Raw genomic sequence first — 15,262 nt, forward strand, 5'->3', positions numbered from 1 at the left:
ACTCATTCTTGCTTTTCTTAACGCATCATGTCCATCCAAACCAACAATGTCCTTCACACCTCTTCTTCGTCCTCTCAAATCCTATCCTTATTCCAAAATTTTTTCATCAGACCTATTGTCTTTGGGTTTTCGTCTTCTCTTGCCGGCACTATCGAGATACTACAATTAATCTTCTTTAACCTCCCATCTGCTCTTCACCGGTCTTTCTTCATTCTGTAAATCATTTCAGAGTACCTACCTCGTAATATTTATCCAGCTATTGCAGAGTCTATGCAAAATTGCTGCTATTGTGTCAGCAGCGAATTCTTCACATAATTTTGCTTCATGTGACTTGACTTGCTGAGCTGATCCAGTCCTAATGTATCAGCCATCATCACTAAATGCTGCACCAGGTCTGTGGATGTGCGCATAGAAACTAATTCAGTTAGATCATGCACATCCAGTAGGTTATTTAAGTATATAAAAAGAAGTGTTACCAACTGCAAAAAAGAAGGAAGTGCCAGAAAATAAATACATGTAGAATGTCTGCATTAACTCTGCAGATGCACATAGAGGCATGTATCTGAGAAAGTAAAGTCAGATGTAATTTGACATTTGCTTTCACAAAATCTCTGAGATAGTGGTACAAGTAATTGGCATTATATGTGTGTTTCATCTCGATTTTGATGTATCCCAGGATATTGCAAATGATGCTTTGTTTCTTGAAAATGGTTACTAAGCTAATACAAAACATAATAGTGTTCAAGTTTGATGAAAATAACATGACTATATATGAGGGGAAAAAGAAATCAATGATAAGAAATAGCTATTACTTACCATATTAATAGGGTAATAGATTGGATCAAACCTTAATATTCAAGTTGCTTCTATGAAGCCTCTTCTCCGAACTTACTCATTCGGATGGGATTTATAGGCAGTACACAACATTGAGGTAAAAAGGATCATGTGGAAAGTTCACACACAGATCTCTCTTGAAATAATTCTAGATAGGTTGTGCACGATGAAAAACTGGCGAAGAAAAAGATTCATTCTATCTCGTTTCATAAATTCCTGTCATATTATAAACATGGTTCGAAGCGTCATGATATTTTTCAAATACCATGAACTTGTCTTGGTTGCATCATTCACGGAATTGTTCCTGAGAATTGAATTATTCACAAATTGTTCAACTGCGAATCTCATGAATTATTCATACTTTATTGTTGAAATGGTCAAAATTAAGTATAATGACAATCATCATTTTTATCACTTTTCTCCTTGCTTCCTCATTCCTTTGTGTCAAAATTAACAGGCATGATTGAGGTTAGCCACCTGTTGACATGAGGAAGTAAACATTTTCTTTTATGTATGTATTTATTTATATTCAGATTTAAGTTAGTTATATAACCCCATTAATGTATTTGCATGTGTCATGTAAAAGAAATGAAATGGCTATGTTACTTTTATCTGTTTTTCTTTTAACTTCTTTATTTTTTTGGTTTAATTAACAGAATGCCACAAGCTTTTGAACTTTTTAGTCTGGATTTAAAGGGCTTGTTTTAGGTTGGTTAATTGACCCCGTGAGTGTTAATGAGGTTAGAGATTTTTTGTTGGTTTGGGTTTGTATGGGGCCTAATCAAGTCTTTTATGCGCAATTTTTAGTTAATTTAGCACTTGGTTTAGTCAAGATGGGTTGGGTTTAGTTGAATTGGGATGGATTGGAACAAGATCAGCCTGGCTAGGTCGAGATGATCTAATCAAGTTGGATTGCACTAATGGATACGCAGAGTTAATTAGCTACATTCTTTGTGGATAGTTTTGAGATTCCCTTGGAGAGCATGCAATGAGAACTAGCTAAAGGAAGCTCATAGTTGATCCTCTCCAAATTCCGTTCACCCTCACTTTGATGTCTTACTTATAACTCCCTTTACCCATCCCTCACCATAAACAATGAGGGGGACAGGAGGCTGAGGAGGCCAAGGATTTACCCATCCCTCACCCTGAACAGTGAGGAAGGCAGGAGGCCAAGAAGGCTGAGGATGGCATACATTGAAATCTCTATTTTTCTTTTCTTATGGTATAATTGAAATCATGGATGCAACTTGTATCATTAACATTTAATAATTTATATAAAGGTAGGCTCCATGTTGTCGGCAAGGATCTTTTACCAAACTTTTTTACCTAACTTGTGTCATTAACTTTTTTACTAGCTATCAACAATAATAATATACACAGCTTTAGCTATTTTTATTGCCTGCTTTGGCCACTGATAATAGTATAATTTCTTGCAGTGATAAATTGTAGTGATGTCTACTAAAAAGCAATATTTAAATGTTGAAATCTTTGCTAGAAAAATATTTTAAGAGTAAATAATGATTAGAAGCAAGGAAGTAGTATACACTCCCTTGAGAGACTAATTTAGCATCAAACTTATTCATATTCTGCGGCGGTTGATCTCATGCTTACATGAAGTGCACTGCCATAAGCAAAAATTTCAATGGACTAAGTTATTTTTCTAATAAGGGTTGCCTTTGAAAATTATTCATTATAAAGTTTTTTTCTTAAAATTTGGTGACATAGAGATAATCTATATGACATTTAAATACGACAGGGCTATCAAAAGTTATTATGATCACTAACTATAAGTTCAATATATTTTATGATGTATTTGAATGAAAAACTCTTGTGATGTACCATCAGCGCAAGCATACCACACTTTGAAACTTTGAAAAGAAAAAAAAAGAGGAAAAATGAGGTCAATAAGTCTCCTCGATGTCCAAGTGTTAGCCAGAAAAATGTCATGATCGCATTTAGGTAGGAGAATGGACCTAGCTTAGTTTTGGTAGTGAGAATAGACCTAGGTTCGAATTTGAAGCCCAAATGCAAGAAAATTATTGGTAAGTTCATTTCATATACATGCATGACCAATCCATCCACCATATTTAACAACATAAACCTATCTAACCAACTAATATTTTTTTACGAACATACGCCCGTTGCCATCTTTTACCCAAAACACAAAAAAAAGAAATAACGATAAAAGGCCTTATGCACAAAGCATGTTTGATGTTGTATATAATATTATACAAGGATGATAATCTGGTACATATATTACAATGATATCATCATTTTATTATGAAATAATTTGATTTATAAACATTATATTTAGGTCTTATTATTATTATTTCCCTTCATACTTTTACAGCTTTCCTTAATAAGAGAAAATTTCGTTCAAAAATCTAATGAGCGATGGGCTTCCAGATACTGATGGGCATAAGCCCAGAAGGCCGGCCTGCCAATATGGAAGGATATATTCAGCCCTAATATTTGAGAAGAATAACACCAGAGACGGCTTCCGGAAAGGCTTAAGTAAGGGACATAATGGTAAATTAAGTACCTGGCACGGCACCTATAAACAACCTTCCACGCCGCGCCCCAAAACCCTAGACTCTCTCGCCTACTGGCCGCAAAACTTAACCCTAACCCTAGCGGAGAGAGGACGAGCTCGACAACCATGGTTAGTCCTCGATTCTTCTCCGTCTTCTTCGATTCGGATCGCTAATGGTTTCTTCTACGGTTTTTGATGGTTCTTTTTTTTTCCTGATTGTTATTCGATTTTGCTTGGTTTCGTAGGCGGATATTTCAAATGTGGCGGACGTGGGAGGGGCGCAGCCGAAGAAGAGGACCTTCAGGAAGTTCTCCTACCGAGGTGTCGATCTCGATCAGCTCCTCGACATGGGAACCGACGAGCTTGTCAAGCTCTTCCATGCCCGAGCTCGCAGAAGGTTTGGTGCTCCTCTCTCCGTGATCGTTGAGTTTCTTGTTTTGAGTTGCAGGTTTAATTTTACTCGTGTTCGACTTCTTTTTCCTCTGAGTTAGGTTTCAGAGAGGTCTGAAGAGGAAGCCCATGGCTCTGATCAAGAAGCTTCGCAAGGCGGTATTTTTCTATTATTTTCCTTTTTATTTAATTCGAATGTTAATTTGATCTTTGTGCAGATCTATGTGGTATGTTGGAGCCAGTGCATTTTGAGATTTATTTTGTTGATTTTTTTTGTTTGTCTTGAGTTTTTGAGGCCTTTTTAAATCTTCAGCTTTTCTTTCCGGTCCTTTGATCTATTTCTGGATTACGATCATTTATGCAGAAATTCGTTGGATAGATCCTTTGATTGTAAGAAGAATCCGGGTGCCTGCTGGACGTTTTAGATCCATTGTTAAGCACTGATAAACGTGGGTGAATGCCGTTGTACCAAAAAAATAAATAAATAAACGTGGGTGAATGGAGGGGGACTGTTTTATGGTTTTTACACCAGCACAGGTAGTGTGAATCAGGAAGTGGTGCAAGGAAAGTTTGGCAGATTAGAATTGCAGAAATAGGAGCTCCTTGGGAGCATAATTGCTATTCCAGATAAATTGTTTCGTATTATATATAAGTCAATCTGTTGGTTGCATTTTAAGACGAAAACAAATGATGGATTGAATTAACAATATGAGAATTTGATAAGAACAACTATACTTAGTCTTGAGGAAGGTTGATTTGTTAGGAATAGGGATATTAATAAGATATGTTGAAATGAATGTTGGAAGCACCTTCTGAACTGAATTATATGTCATGAAGTGGGTGCACTTTTGAGTGTGATATTCTAGATCTGGTCTGGTGGCCGACATAGTAAATTCCATGTAAAGGTTAACATTTATAAACAAGTGTATTATCACCAATCAATATTTGGTTGAGTTTCTAATTTTATCCAAAATGATGGAATTTAAATTTGTTTTCTTTATCTTTCGAGATATTTAGGATTACGGAATTTGAAAATGTTTTCTTTCAATGAGATCCAGCAGGCTGATACTCTAGTTAATTTCTTCCTCCCCATGGGCTCAAACTAGATACTTTTCTTGTCTTTTATTGCTATTCTTCCAGTGATCTTAAATGTATAGCTAGCTCTCCTAATCATTTAATTTTTAATTTCACGGCATTTTGGATGACTGAACATGTCAATCATTGTCTTGAATGAACAACTATGTATTAGACATGCATGAAAACATAAATATATGCATATCAGATACATTTCAGGCCTGCCTGCATCTGAAATAAACACATGTTGTATTCATTTATATGATTTTCATCCGCTGTAAGTAGACATGCATGCACAACCATGTATGTGCCAAATTCTTCTGTGCCCCTAACTTCTCATGTGAAATCAAATTATATCCGATCATATGCATATGGGAGTGTTCATGGTTTTTTGGTTGTATAACCAAATTTTTAATCTTCGTATCTCTGTTTTCTAGCTTAATTATACATGGGGATATTGTTTATTACATTTTAGATGTACATTACATGACTAGCCATGATCAAAGTTGTTGTTATGCCTTTCTTATTTTTCTTGAAGTTGCTGATGTCAGTTGTCTCATCTTCAGTCCATGAGACTAAAGAAGCGGAACATGATATAACTAATATATTGTACATCGTTTTCTGGTGTTGGTGGGATGTGTGCAGAAGCGTGATGCTCCTCCTGGGGAGAAGCCTGAACCTGTGAGAACCCACCTTCGGAACATGATAATAGTCCCAGAGATGATTGGAAGCATTATCGGTGTCTATAATGGGAAAACTTTCAACCAGGTTGAAATCAAGGTAAGGTTCTTGTTTAAATTTAATGTGTTAGGAGGGATGATATATTATGGCATTCCATTAAGAGACAATGCAGATAGGCACGAAAAGTTGATCTGTTTACATGTGGTTGAGATTTAGCAACTTCTTGTTGGTGGTGGTTTTCATCAATTCATTTATTTAATCTTCTTCGTTTATTTTGCAGTCATCTATTTTTTTTCTCTATGTAATCCTTCAGAATCATTTCATTATCCACAAGGAACTAACTTGGCTCATTGCATTTGATCATCATTCCATTAACCTGGCTGTACCGTGTACATGCAACTGCACTTGTGCATGTGTCTAGACCTGCATCTGGCATGTGCAAATGATAACACCCGTTAGAGTAAAATATTGTTACTGCTTAAGCAAATATTCACCAGGTTGAATTATAGTTGGAAGTTGAATGAGGCATCCAAATGTGAAGTCATTTTCAGTTGTTTTTCCTCAGGCAATAGAGTAATCTTATACTCTTTTTGTGTTTTAAATTGTGCAGCCTGAAATGATTGGTCACTACTTGGCGGAGTTCTCCATCTCATATAAGCCTGTGAAGCATGGAAGGCCTGGTATTGGTGCCACCCACTCCTCCCGTTTCATTCCTCTCAAGTAAAAGCCAAATATCAGGCAAAGGGTTAGGGGATCAAAGACAGTGCTTCTGGTTGTTATTGAATTTTTCTTGCTTTGGTCAGTTCAAGCTTTAGCTTTCAGTGCTGTATTTCTAAGGAATATATTCTCGCTTTTGCTCGTTGTGTCATGACTTGTCCAACTTGAATTTATATTGAATCCTTAATTGAGTTTTGTCCCTTCTTAAGTATCATACAAGCTCCGATTGCAGCGTCTTTAGATGTGTAACAGGTATTTTGGCACTTGTTCTACAAATTTGAGTTTGATAGGAAAGTCTAGTTTCATCTTAGTTTGCCTGTAACTGCTGAAGCTGATTTGAATGTATTTTCCAAGTCAGTTGCTACGTGGTTGAGTGAAAATCTTGTCTAAAAATTGTGCCGCTTGGATGCGCATGTTCCAAGTTCTGTGCTGAACTGATATTTGACCTCCATTGATGTTCTCTGCTTTCGCCAATGTTCTTAAGCGTTGCAAACAATTGCTCTGGTGTTATTATAACTCAATAGACTAAAGCCTTGCATTCCCAGCTCTGTTGTAATGAGCTAATAAGCCTTGAGTTCCCTGCCAGAATGGAGGAGAAGATGAGTTAAAAAGGGTGTGGAGTACGTTGTTGTGGTGATGACCTAACCATACGAAGCCGCATCCTATCGAGTGATTTGGTCGCCGTCAGTCTTTGGGACCTTCCGATGCCAGGTAAGCTTGTTTGTCTGTGTGACGTGGCGTCATCTATTTAGGGAAGTGGTGTCGGGGCTGTTGTTTTATAATCATTGCCTCACCAATTACTCTGGGGAGTCTTCGTGATAAATGGATCCATGAAGTGGCTTGGGCAGCTATGAAGCCGCTGGTGGCACTCCAATGGTAAGATCAACGCTCGTTCAACTCTCTGGTGTATCTCGGTACCTCGGCTTTCCTGGAACCATCAGACAGGTAGGGTGCTTGGCACGGTGCCCCCTACGGGGTCTTGGACACCGATGAGACCTTCAAGGTGTTGCTTTCACCCTGCTATTCAGCCGGGCTTCCGCTTAAACGTTAAATGGTTCAAACAAAAGTGGTGTTTTCAGAGGGAAGCTAAAGCTGATGGCATATCTAGGAGATGTTGATCGTATGTTGAAACAAGTAACTTTGGCGTTCAGAGGTAAAAGCTGCCTATATACAACCAGGGTTTTCCTGACTTTTAACGGGATTGGAATTATTAAATGAATGGAATTAACGCCAGTTAAGATGCAGCAGCTAAACTAGTGTCCCGATAAAACAGAGCAAGACCGCCATCCATGGAACCAATCTGTGTTTCTCTGGGAATAAAACCGCAGGAGCTTACAGCAAAACATGGCACTCTTTGCTCATTGTTCATCAGCGACCACCGGCAGCAGGTCTATATCTCAGTACAGATTCAGAAAGAAAAGAATAAAAGGAGCAAATTCAAGAAAGAAAATCAGCCTATATCCTATTTCTAGACCAAAATTCTCTTGCGCTTGCATCACGACATCATCACTGCCTGCCTCTGGAATAAGGATACAGGATATAGCTACCTTGCAGTGGACTAAAAATGAACAGCATAGCATACAAGGCTCATATCCATTCCAATAGCACGATCAGCAATTCATTGCAGACATGAAACTGTCGATGGTTACAGAAGCACAGCAACTTAAATGAAATTAGAAGTAGCGTCTGTCACATATCAACGCGCTATCAGAAATTAGAATTCACAAATAGTACAACCAGCATAAAGACCGATACTTTCTCCAGAGACAGCTCAAACAAATTCTTGATAACTGACTACGAAAATAAAATTATCCTGCAAATTAGTACAGACATGCTGCCAGTTAAGGCAGCGAGTTGCGCCAGGCCAGAATGCCATTTGCTTCTCTCAAACTTCTTGCTCTTCTATAATCAATTTCTGCATCTGAGCATGACTCACCTGGCCGAACTCTCTTGCTGACTAAGGGGTCTGAGGCCTTTGGATTATTCTCCGCGCCCTTTACAGAATGGTTGCCATCATGCCAAAGAGAAGCATCTTTAGATTGACAATTTGGTTGAGGACCTGCGATACACGAAGATAAGAAGAAAATACCAAATGAATATGAATTGATATATATAATAGCCTGATAAAATTTTCCTTTGTTGCTGTGTCACATTTTATGATCTTCACATGCAAGTACTCTGGAGATTCCTAACTTGGAAAGCCAGTGGAGTAATTAAGGCTGAATGCAGATCTGGATAGCTCGTGTTCAATCATGTTGAGCAGCACGTAACAGAAAATTTTCTGTTGGATACAAGAAAGCTTCTTTTGCATTCACAAAGCATAATCTATCCTCCTACCCAAGAAAAGGCATAATTTATCCAACTTAGGAAACTAAAAATAGCTCAAAATTATTCACCTGCATTTGTGTTGCTGGGCATTTCACAATGAACTCCATTGGCCAGCTGATCTAAAACTACCTTCGGACTTGCAGTGTCTGGGATATCTGACTGTATTGTCTCCATCTTTTGACATTCACTGCCCAACTCAGTTATTGGGCATTGCTCTGTACATATTTTATTGTTTGGAAAGGGAGACATGGTAAAGGACTCATCAAGTGCATCAGATAACTCCACATAGTTTTGCGTAGTGATGATTTCATCCGCACTGAATCCAAATGATGCTCTGTAAGCTTCAATCTCCTCCACATCTTGTTTGCAAGCTTTGCTGTGTCTGTTTCCACTACTGGAGTAAACATCTGACTCCCTGGAAATGCTCAGCCGTGCTCCACCATAAGGAAATGATTGCTGTGCCTGGTCCAAGTAAAATTGTGCAGATGCCGCAGGGTAAAAGAAACTAGAATCCGGAGACAACATAAAATTTCTGGAGGTAGAAGAACCAAGTCCAAAAAGTTTGGAAGACCCAGTCCTGGAATAGGGTGAAGCATGTGCAGATGCAGCAGTATCCCACTGTCCGGGATTCTCCTGCTCAGGAAAAGGCGAAGACAACCCAGTCCTGGGAGTTCCTGAAGCAGGTGATATAAGGCTGCTAGAAGGGCTTCCTGGATAAAGTGGATAATTTGCTTGGAGATCGCTACCCATAGCATAATTTGATGACAAGTAAGGCATTCCATTCTCTTTACCAGCACCTTTAAGATCCACTGAAGATGAAAGAAACCGTGCAAAAGGCACATCTGGGGACGAGGGAGTTGTAGGGTGAGCCAGCTCAGGTGGAGGGGTGAGTGGAGCAGTAGAAGGCTCTGTTGTAAAAGTTGAGAATACAGGAGGCGAGACCAACTGGGTTTCGTGAGCATATGGCCCTGTCGCAAACATCGTTGAAGATGGACCTCCAGGAGAATTGGCAGATATTGACAAGAAACAACTAGGTGACTGAGCCGTCGAAGGGAGTGCAGAGTTTGTAAAAGATGCTGGTGAGGACGGTGGAGCAAGAAGTGACAGGTTCAGAGCTGTATTTTGATTAGAAAGTCCACCAGGCTGGGAACCGTTTGCACGACTTGTTGATGCATTTCCATCTGGGATACGGGATGCTGGAACAATACGTTTCCCCCCTTTCTGTGATCCAAAACAGGATAATCCACCAAAGCAGCCTCCCCATCTACTCCGCTGGCCAAAATAGAGAAACATGAATCAGTTGAATGTAATAGCACATGTGCATGCATTTGCGTTCCAACTTTGCAGAAGACATCAACAAGCATACATTAACCAGTATAGAAATATAAACAAGATTTTTCTTAATAATATAAAGACTATAAGTTGAGCAATTTATTATGAAAATTTTCTTACTGGAATCCAGATGGGCGGAGCCTGCTTAACGTGAATCATTTTGCCTATCTTAAATCTAAGCCAAAACAAGAAAAAAGAAAAGATATAAGTGCAGAAAGTGGGTTTGGTTCTGTCAAAGCATGGAAATGACCAGCATTTTTACGAATCCTGAGTCAATATTTATCCCTAGTCCTACTTGACGTTGGCTTCCTACTCAAAAACAGATTCATTGGTGACTTAGAATCGCTGATGGATGTAATTACATTCTAAAGGTTTCTGAGCTGGCAGAAATCACTATAGACAAAGTTACATAAAGTCTTGACTTTCGTTCAGTTTGATTTTATGGACTGAATTTTGAGGTGTATTACATATTTCTGAGCTGATTTTAGGGCTATCATTTCAATTGGCTTTGATTCCTATCTGCATTGGCTATTGCGTAAAACTTCCATTTTTAAACAATAATATATTTTCCTATAAATACGTAGAGATGCAATTGAGTCTAGAAAAGACAATGAAACATGATTGGACCCAATACATAATGTAGTGGATCTGAATTTCGAGGTGATTAGGCAAACTTCTCTCTTTCGAGGGGAGGATTGTTTTAACAAGTTTTCTCTTTGTAACATTTCTTAAGGGTTCAAACTTACTTCATTGTGCCTCTAAATCAGTGAAATTCATCATTCCCTACTGGAGACTGCGCTGGGGGGATTGGAGACGATGGCAAGGAACTTAAAGAAGTCATTTAATTCTCAAAGATATCCATCAAGTCCTTCAAACTTTGGTCCTCCAAGACCAACTCGTGAATTAAGGAAAAGCTTTTGTTTCCTTCATTCAGGCAATTGCTCTAACTTTTGTAACTTTACAATTCATCCCGATGGAATCTTTTCTTACCTTCCTCAATCAAGATCCAACATGATGCAAAAACGAGATAGTTTCAGTATCTTATGATAGTTTTGGAAAAACTTAAGGCCGATACTACCTCTTGAACAATCTGTCTTTTGGTTGAGTAAATAAAAGAAAAGAATCATCAAATATTATTGGTGTGGGTGGGTAGGTCAGGTTTTGTTTGTGTGTGTGTGTGTGTTGGGGGGGAGGTGGTTTGGGGGGCAGCGGCGGTTGTTGCTGTTGCTGTTGCTTGCTGCCACCGTGAAAAGAAGAATAGAAAGAAGAGAAACAACAATGAACAAGAGCAAAGATAGGAAAATATTGCTGGTTTTCAATAAATACAAAGGCCAAGGCAAATAGAAAGATGAGATAGATGAAGAAAAACAGTAGTTTCTGGTTTGTATTGCTGCCTCCGGCAAATGACCAGTTGAAAAGAAGGAAACAGAAAAAAGGAGAAAGAATATGAGGAAGAAGAACAAATTCTTTGTTTACTAAAATAATCTCACATAACAAAGACTGGGTTCGAATGAAATCATACAATGACACATAATCTTAATGACTCCACTACTTCCCTAATTCAACATATATACAACCTAAATAAATAAGCAACAAAAAACTTAAATACTTCACTTAAGAAATATGAAGACTAAAACTGGCCATTGATGACCTTTCTAATAGAATCATCACTTGTCCAACCACTTACAACAGGTTCAGGAATCATCCAATAGAATCATGAGTTCTTCAACCACGTTTTGATAAATTACTGTTCTATTATTAAGTAAACCTTTCATGTTTCAAGTAGCTAAAGAGACTCCATGCAGGTCAACCAAAACTTCAAATACATTTTTTCTTATAAATACAAATATCCACCAAAGCTTCCTTCCTCAAGAAGTTTGAAATTAGACTCTCTTTCGATCTTTCAAGAGAGAACCTTGTGTTTTAAGGTCCATTCTAAACATTAAGACCCTTTTACCTACTCATGCTAGAATTCTCGACTTCTACTGGAGTTGTTGGATCTGTATGCCAACAGACCTAAGAATCAATCATCCTTACCAATTATCTCAAGACATTCAGAGAAAGTGCTACTTCGCATATCTAGCAACTCAAATAGAAGCATATCTTTGAAGATGACTGTACCCAAAAATTATTGGTTATAATAATCATTGCCACCTTGGATCTCACCCTCACAGCAATTTAGGTCATCTTACTATCCAAATAGTATAACATAATTTCTCGTGGAAATAGACATCAAGCTTGACTTTGATGATCAACTTTCTCACCAACTGTTATTTAACCAATAATATATAGAACTCAGATTTGAGTCTCATGAATGATATTGTTTATCATTCAATTAACCCCTTTAGTTAATTGTTAACCTACAATTTAGAAATTTTATCTCCTCAATATGGACACCTCCCCAAGGAGATGTAGACATTTTTTACTCTCTGATGAGGTCAACCATTCCTTTCCATGTTCAGCACCAATTATCTTAAGCCATACTATTGTTTTCTTTAGTAACTCTCAATTGTCATCTCAGTGCGAGCCTAAAATTCTAAGCACACGAATTTCCTCTACAATTATATGCACCTAACCAGCTTTTCAAGAAAACTTCATCAAACCAACTCAAATTTATCAAATCCATTTGCCACATTCAAAAAGATGTTTTTCCAATAGGATTATCTGTATGTCCTTAAAAATAATCAAGCATTCTGTACAGTGTCATCTAGTGCGTTGTGTTATTATAACAATCAGCTTTTATCCCAATTATCAACATTGCATTTCCTTCTTACCTATTGGATCCTATAAGAGCCACATGTAATATAGCCACCAACTTTTCAAAAGACTGTCACAATGTTCCCAACCATATCAATTTTAGGCCTTCCCTTATGGTACAAGCATAGGTCACTCCTTATATGGCACCCTCAAAACTTCACCATCAATATTCATACCATCATTATCAATGCCCTGCCACTACGGTTGGTGCAACTCTATGCTTCCTAAAATGTATTCATCTCTAACCTTATTTTTGCAGACATTAGTATTCTCATTTCCGTCATGCTACTTAATGTGCTTGGATCTTCTTACAATCGAAGACTCTAATTCATACAACATTTGAATCTAACTCATAAAGTGGTCGCACAATTCTCCAAAACTGCCTACAACTTTCATTTCCTTTTCAAATTCTAGTTGATATTTGTTTGTCTAATGTCGGTGTTTCTCTATTGAAAATTTTTGATTATCATACTTGGTTTCTCTTGCAATTAATTACAATTGGGCCTTCATTTCAAGTTACATTTCCATAAAGTTGTACTAATTTTAGACCCTTGTCATACATAGCTCTCATTTCCCACATTCAAGACCAGCAAAATCAGCAGCTGAACTCACTTAGGACATGGAAATATGCAAAATAACATGAATGTATTATTTGCAGCCATGAGGCAAACAAGCAATTGAAGAATGTAAAGGTTGCATAGTTTTAGTTTATTTACCAGCTTAATAAATGTAAGAGCGAATGCAAGAAAAATTCAGAATGACTGAGTAACTATCATTGTATGAATATATAAAAACAAGAGTGATACACCATGGTGCACCAACTATTATGAGAATTAACATAGTCATAGTATGAAGATATAAGAATGTATTGAAGCAAAGACTAAGACAAGTAAAAGTAATCTATGGGAACCAACTTGGCTGCATGCCAGGTAGTCAAAATCGAGAATCTTGAACTACCTACTTAATTAGAGTTTCCATAGTAAGGATGGCCTTAAATTTGCTATACCATGATAATTCAGATTCCAAAGATGAATAATAACCTCATGGCCCAGCATATACAAGATCAATATGGAACTGCATGAGCCTGTATTCTATAAATTATACATGAACTTCCCCTACTAATTTTATATATGAAGATACAATATAGACATTTGTACGTAGAGTATAGAAGGTAAAGGAAGAAGCTTAGTGAAATTTATCCCGCAACCAGATCTTCTAAAGAATATTATTGCATAACAGCAGCACCTTCGGTGGAAAATCATGAATTGTAAGCACCGAATCGTCCTCCATGGTTGTGAATAAAAACAGATTCAGTTTTACAAGTCAGATTACAAACTGCAACCATACTTGTGATCTGTGACTAAAATCTATCTAGTTGGAAAAGGTTTTTCTGCCCTCTTGAAATAGTATTCTCTTCTACTAAGTTGATCAGAACGGCTTCTATCTAGTTGAAAGGCATTTTCACCTTCAAAAATTTCAAGATGCATTAGATCCATCCGAAATACTCCACAATGATGGTCAGCCAACAAGGACATATCTACAAAGTAGATCAGACAAAGAAACTAAAAAGATCCAAAATTGAGAAGGAGATGACAAAATAAAAAGCAAATCTCAGCGACCATAAGCAGATAGAAATCAACTGATACGCCTTTATCTCAACTTCATCCAACCAAGCCCAGTCATTCCCACTAGGAAACCCTTTCTCCAGGAATCCACAAATAATTGGTTTCACAAGCTACCAAAATAAGCCGCATTCAGCTCCAAAGCCACTCATCAAGCAAAATCACCATAATCGACAGCTGAGAACCCTAGATCTAGCCAGAACGACCCTAGAATAAAAAGAAGCCATAAAATTACCCCCATTTTTCCCAAAATGCCCGCAGAAAGCGAAACCCACCACAACCAAAACGCTGCAACCACATATAAACCACCATCAACCAAAGATCCTCAGCTCAAAACACCAAAAAAAAAAACAAGAACCGAAAAATCGATATTCAAAAGGAGGAGAAGAAAGCAGACCCTTTCCGTGGGGCGAAATCTGGTCTCCGCCGAGCCAATGGCCGTGGCCGCGGCGCTGATCGAAGCCCCACTGACTCTAGTGCTGCCTCCTCCACCATTTCCAGCCATTCTCCTCTAAATCTCTTCACATTCTCCGGCCCGCGAGACCGAGATCGCCCCCAAATTCCGCCGGATCTTTAGAATCAAGAGAATCACAAGCTCAAGCTCAGCCTAGAGAACCGAACTTGGAGATCCAGAAGCCAAGTATAAGCTATTTAAGTGCTCGAGAGAATGCTACAGGGAGCGAGTATTAGTGGGATGGAGCTCGGAACTCGAGAGCCTCGAGAGCCCGCGATGCTCGGTTGTGTGTTCTCACTAGAGATGCGGTGGCCTCCGCTTTGTTACCTCTCTCTCTCTCTCTGCTTTTCTTTTTCTTCTATCTTCCTCTTTCTTCTTTTTATTTTCTTCTTCTTCTTTACTCTTTGCCCTGGGTTGGTTTGTTTTCTCTCTCTATTTCTTCGTTGCTTGTTGTGGTAAAAAGTAGGGGAGCTTAGGCTTGGAGGGAGGCTCGGGAGAAGACGAGGCTGGTTGGCTCGGGAAGCACGGAGTACGAACAAA

General features: G+C 38.2%; 2 protein-coding genes across 3 annotated transcripts; one reads left to right on the forward strand and one right to left on the reverse strand.

The window, feature by feature from the left end:
• The first annotated feature begins 3,371 nt into the window (after positions 1-3,371).
• Positions 3,372-6,593, forward strand: LOC103711939 (40S ribosomal protein S15). Its single transcript, XM_008798271.3, has 5 exons — positions 3,372-3,496; positions 3,613-3,764; positions 3,859-3,916; positions 5,477-5,611; positions 6,123-6,593. The coding sequence occupies exons 1-5, from the start codon at positions 3,494-3,496 to the stop codon at positions 6,234-6,236; spliced, it is 462 nt and encodes a 153-aa protein (XP_008796493.2). The 5' UTR covers positions 3,372-3,493; the 3' UTR covers positions 6,237-6,593.
• A 1,228-nt stretch (positions 6,594-7,821) lies between these two features.
• LOC103711948 (uncharacterized protein At1g76660) lies at positions 7,822-15,134 on the reverse strand. 2 transcript variants are annotated; one of them, XM_008798284.2, is made up of 3 exons: positions 14,666-15,134; positions 8,626-9,829; positions 7,822-8,288 (listed from the first exon to the last, which is right to left on the reverse strand). In XM_008798284.2, the coding sequence occupies exons 1-3, from the start codon at positions 14,771-14,773 to the stop codon at positions 8,071-8,073; spliced, it is 1,530 nt and encodes a 509-aa protein (XP_008796506.1). In that variant the 5' UTR covers positions 14,774-15,134; the 3' UTR covers positions 7,822-8,070. The 2 variants fall into 2 exon arrangements, with proteins under 2 accessions (XP_008796506.1, XP_038971951.1); XM_039116023.1 differs by having other exon boundaries at positions 8,207-8,510.
• Between the last annotated feature and the right edge of the window lie 128 nt (positions 15,135-15,262).

Source organism: Phoenix dactylifera, unplaced genomic scaffold, assembly GCF_009389715.1.
Source record: "Phoenix dactylifera cultivar Barhee BC4 unplaced genomic scaffold, palm_55x_up_171113_PBpolish2nd_filt_p 000046F, whole genome shotgun sequence".
Taxonomy (NCBI): Eukaryota; Viridiplantae; Streptophyta; class Magnoliopsida; order Arecales; family Arecaceae; genus Phoenix; species Phoenix dactylifera.

Bases quoted from the DNA above. Each gene is read 5' to 3' on its own strand.
- LOC103711939 (XM_008798271.3), top strand. The intron at 3,917-5,476 runs GTATTTTTCTAT...GGATGTGTGCAG, and splicing joins TCAAGAAGCTTCGCAAGGCG to AAGCGTGATGCTCCTCCTGG. The intron at 5,612-6,122 runs GTAAGGTTCTTG...TAAATTGTGCAG, and splicing joins TCAACCAGGTTGAAATCAAG to CCTGAAATGATTGGTCACTA.
- LOC103711948 (XM_008798284.2), bottom strand. From the start codon at position 14,773: ATGGCTGGAAATGGTGGAGGAGGCAGCACTAGAGTCAGTGGGGCTTCG. The intron at 9,830-14,665 runs GTCTGCTTTCTT...TATTTTGGCCAG, and splicing joins GATTTCGCCCCACGGAAAGG to CGGAGTAGATGGGGAGGCTG. The intron at 8,289-8,625 runs GTGAATAATTTT...CGTGTATCGCAG, and splicing joins GCCCAGCAACACAAATGCAG to GTCCTCAACCAAATTGTCAA.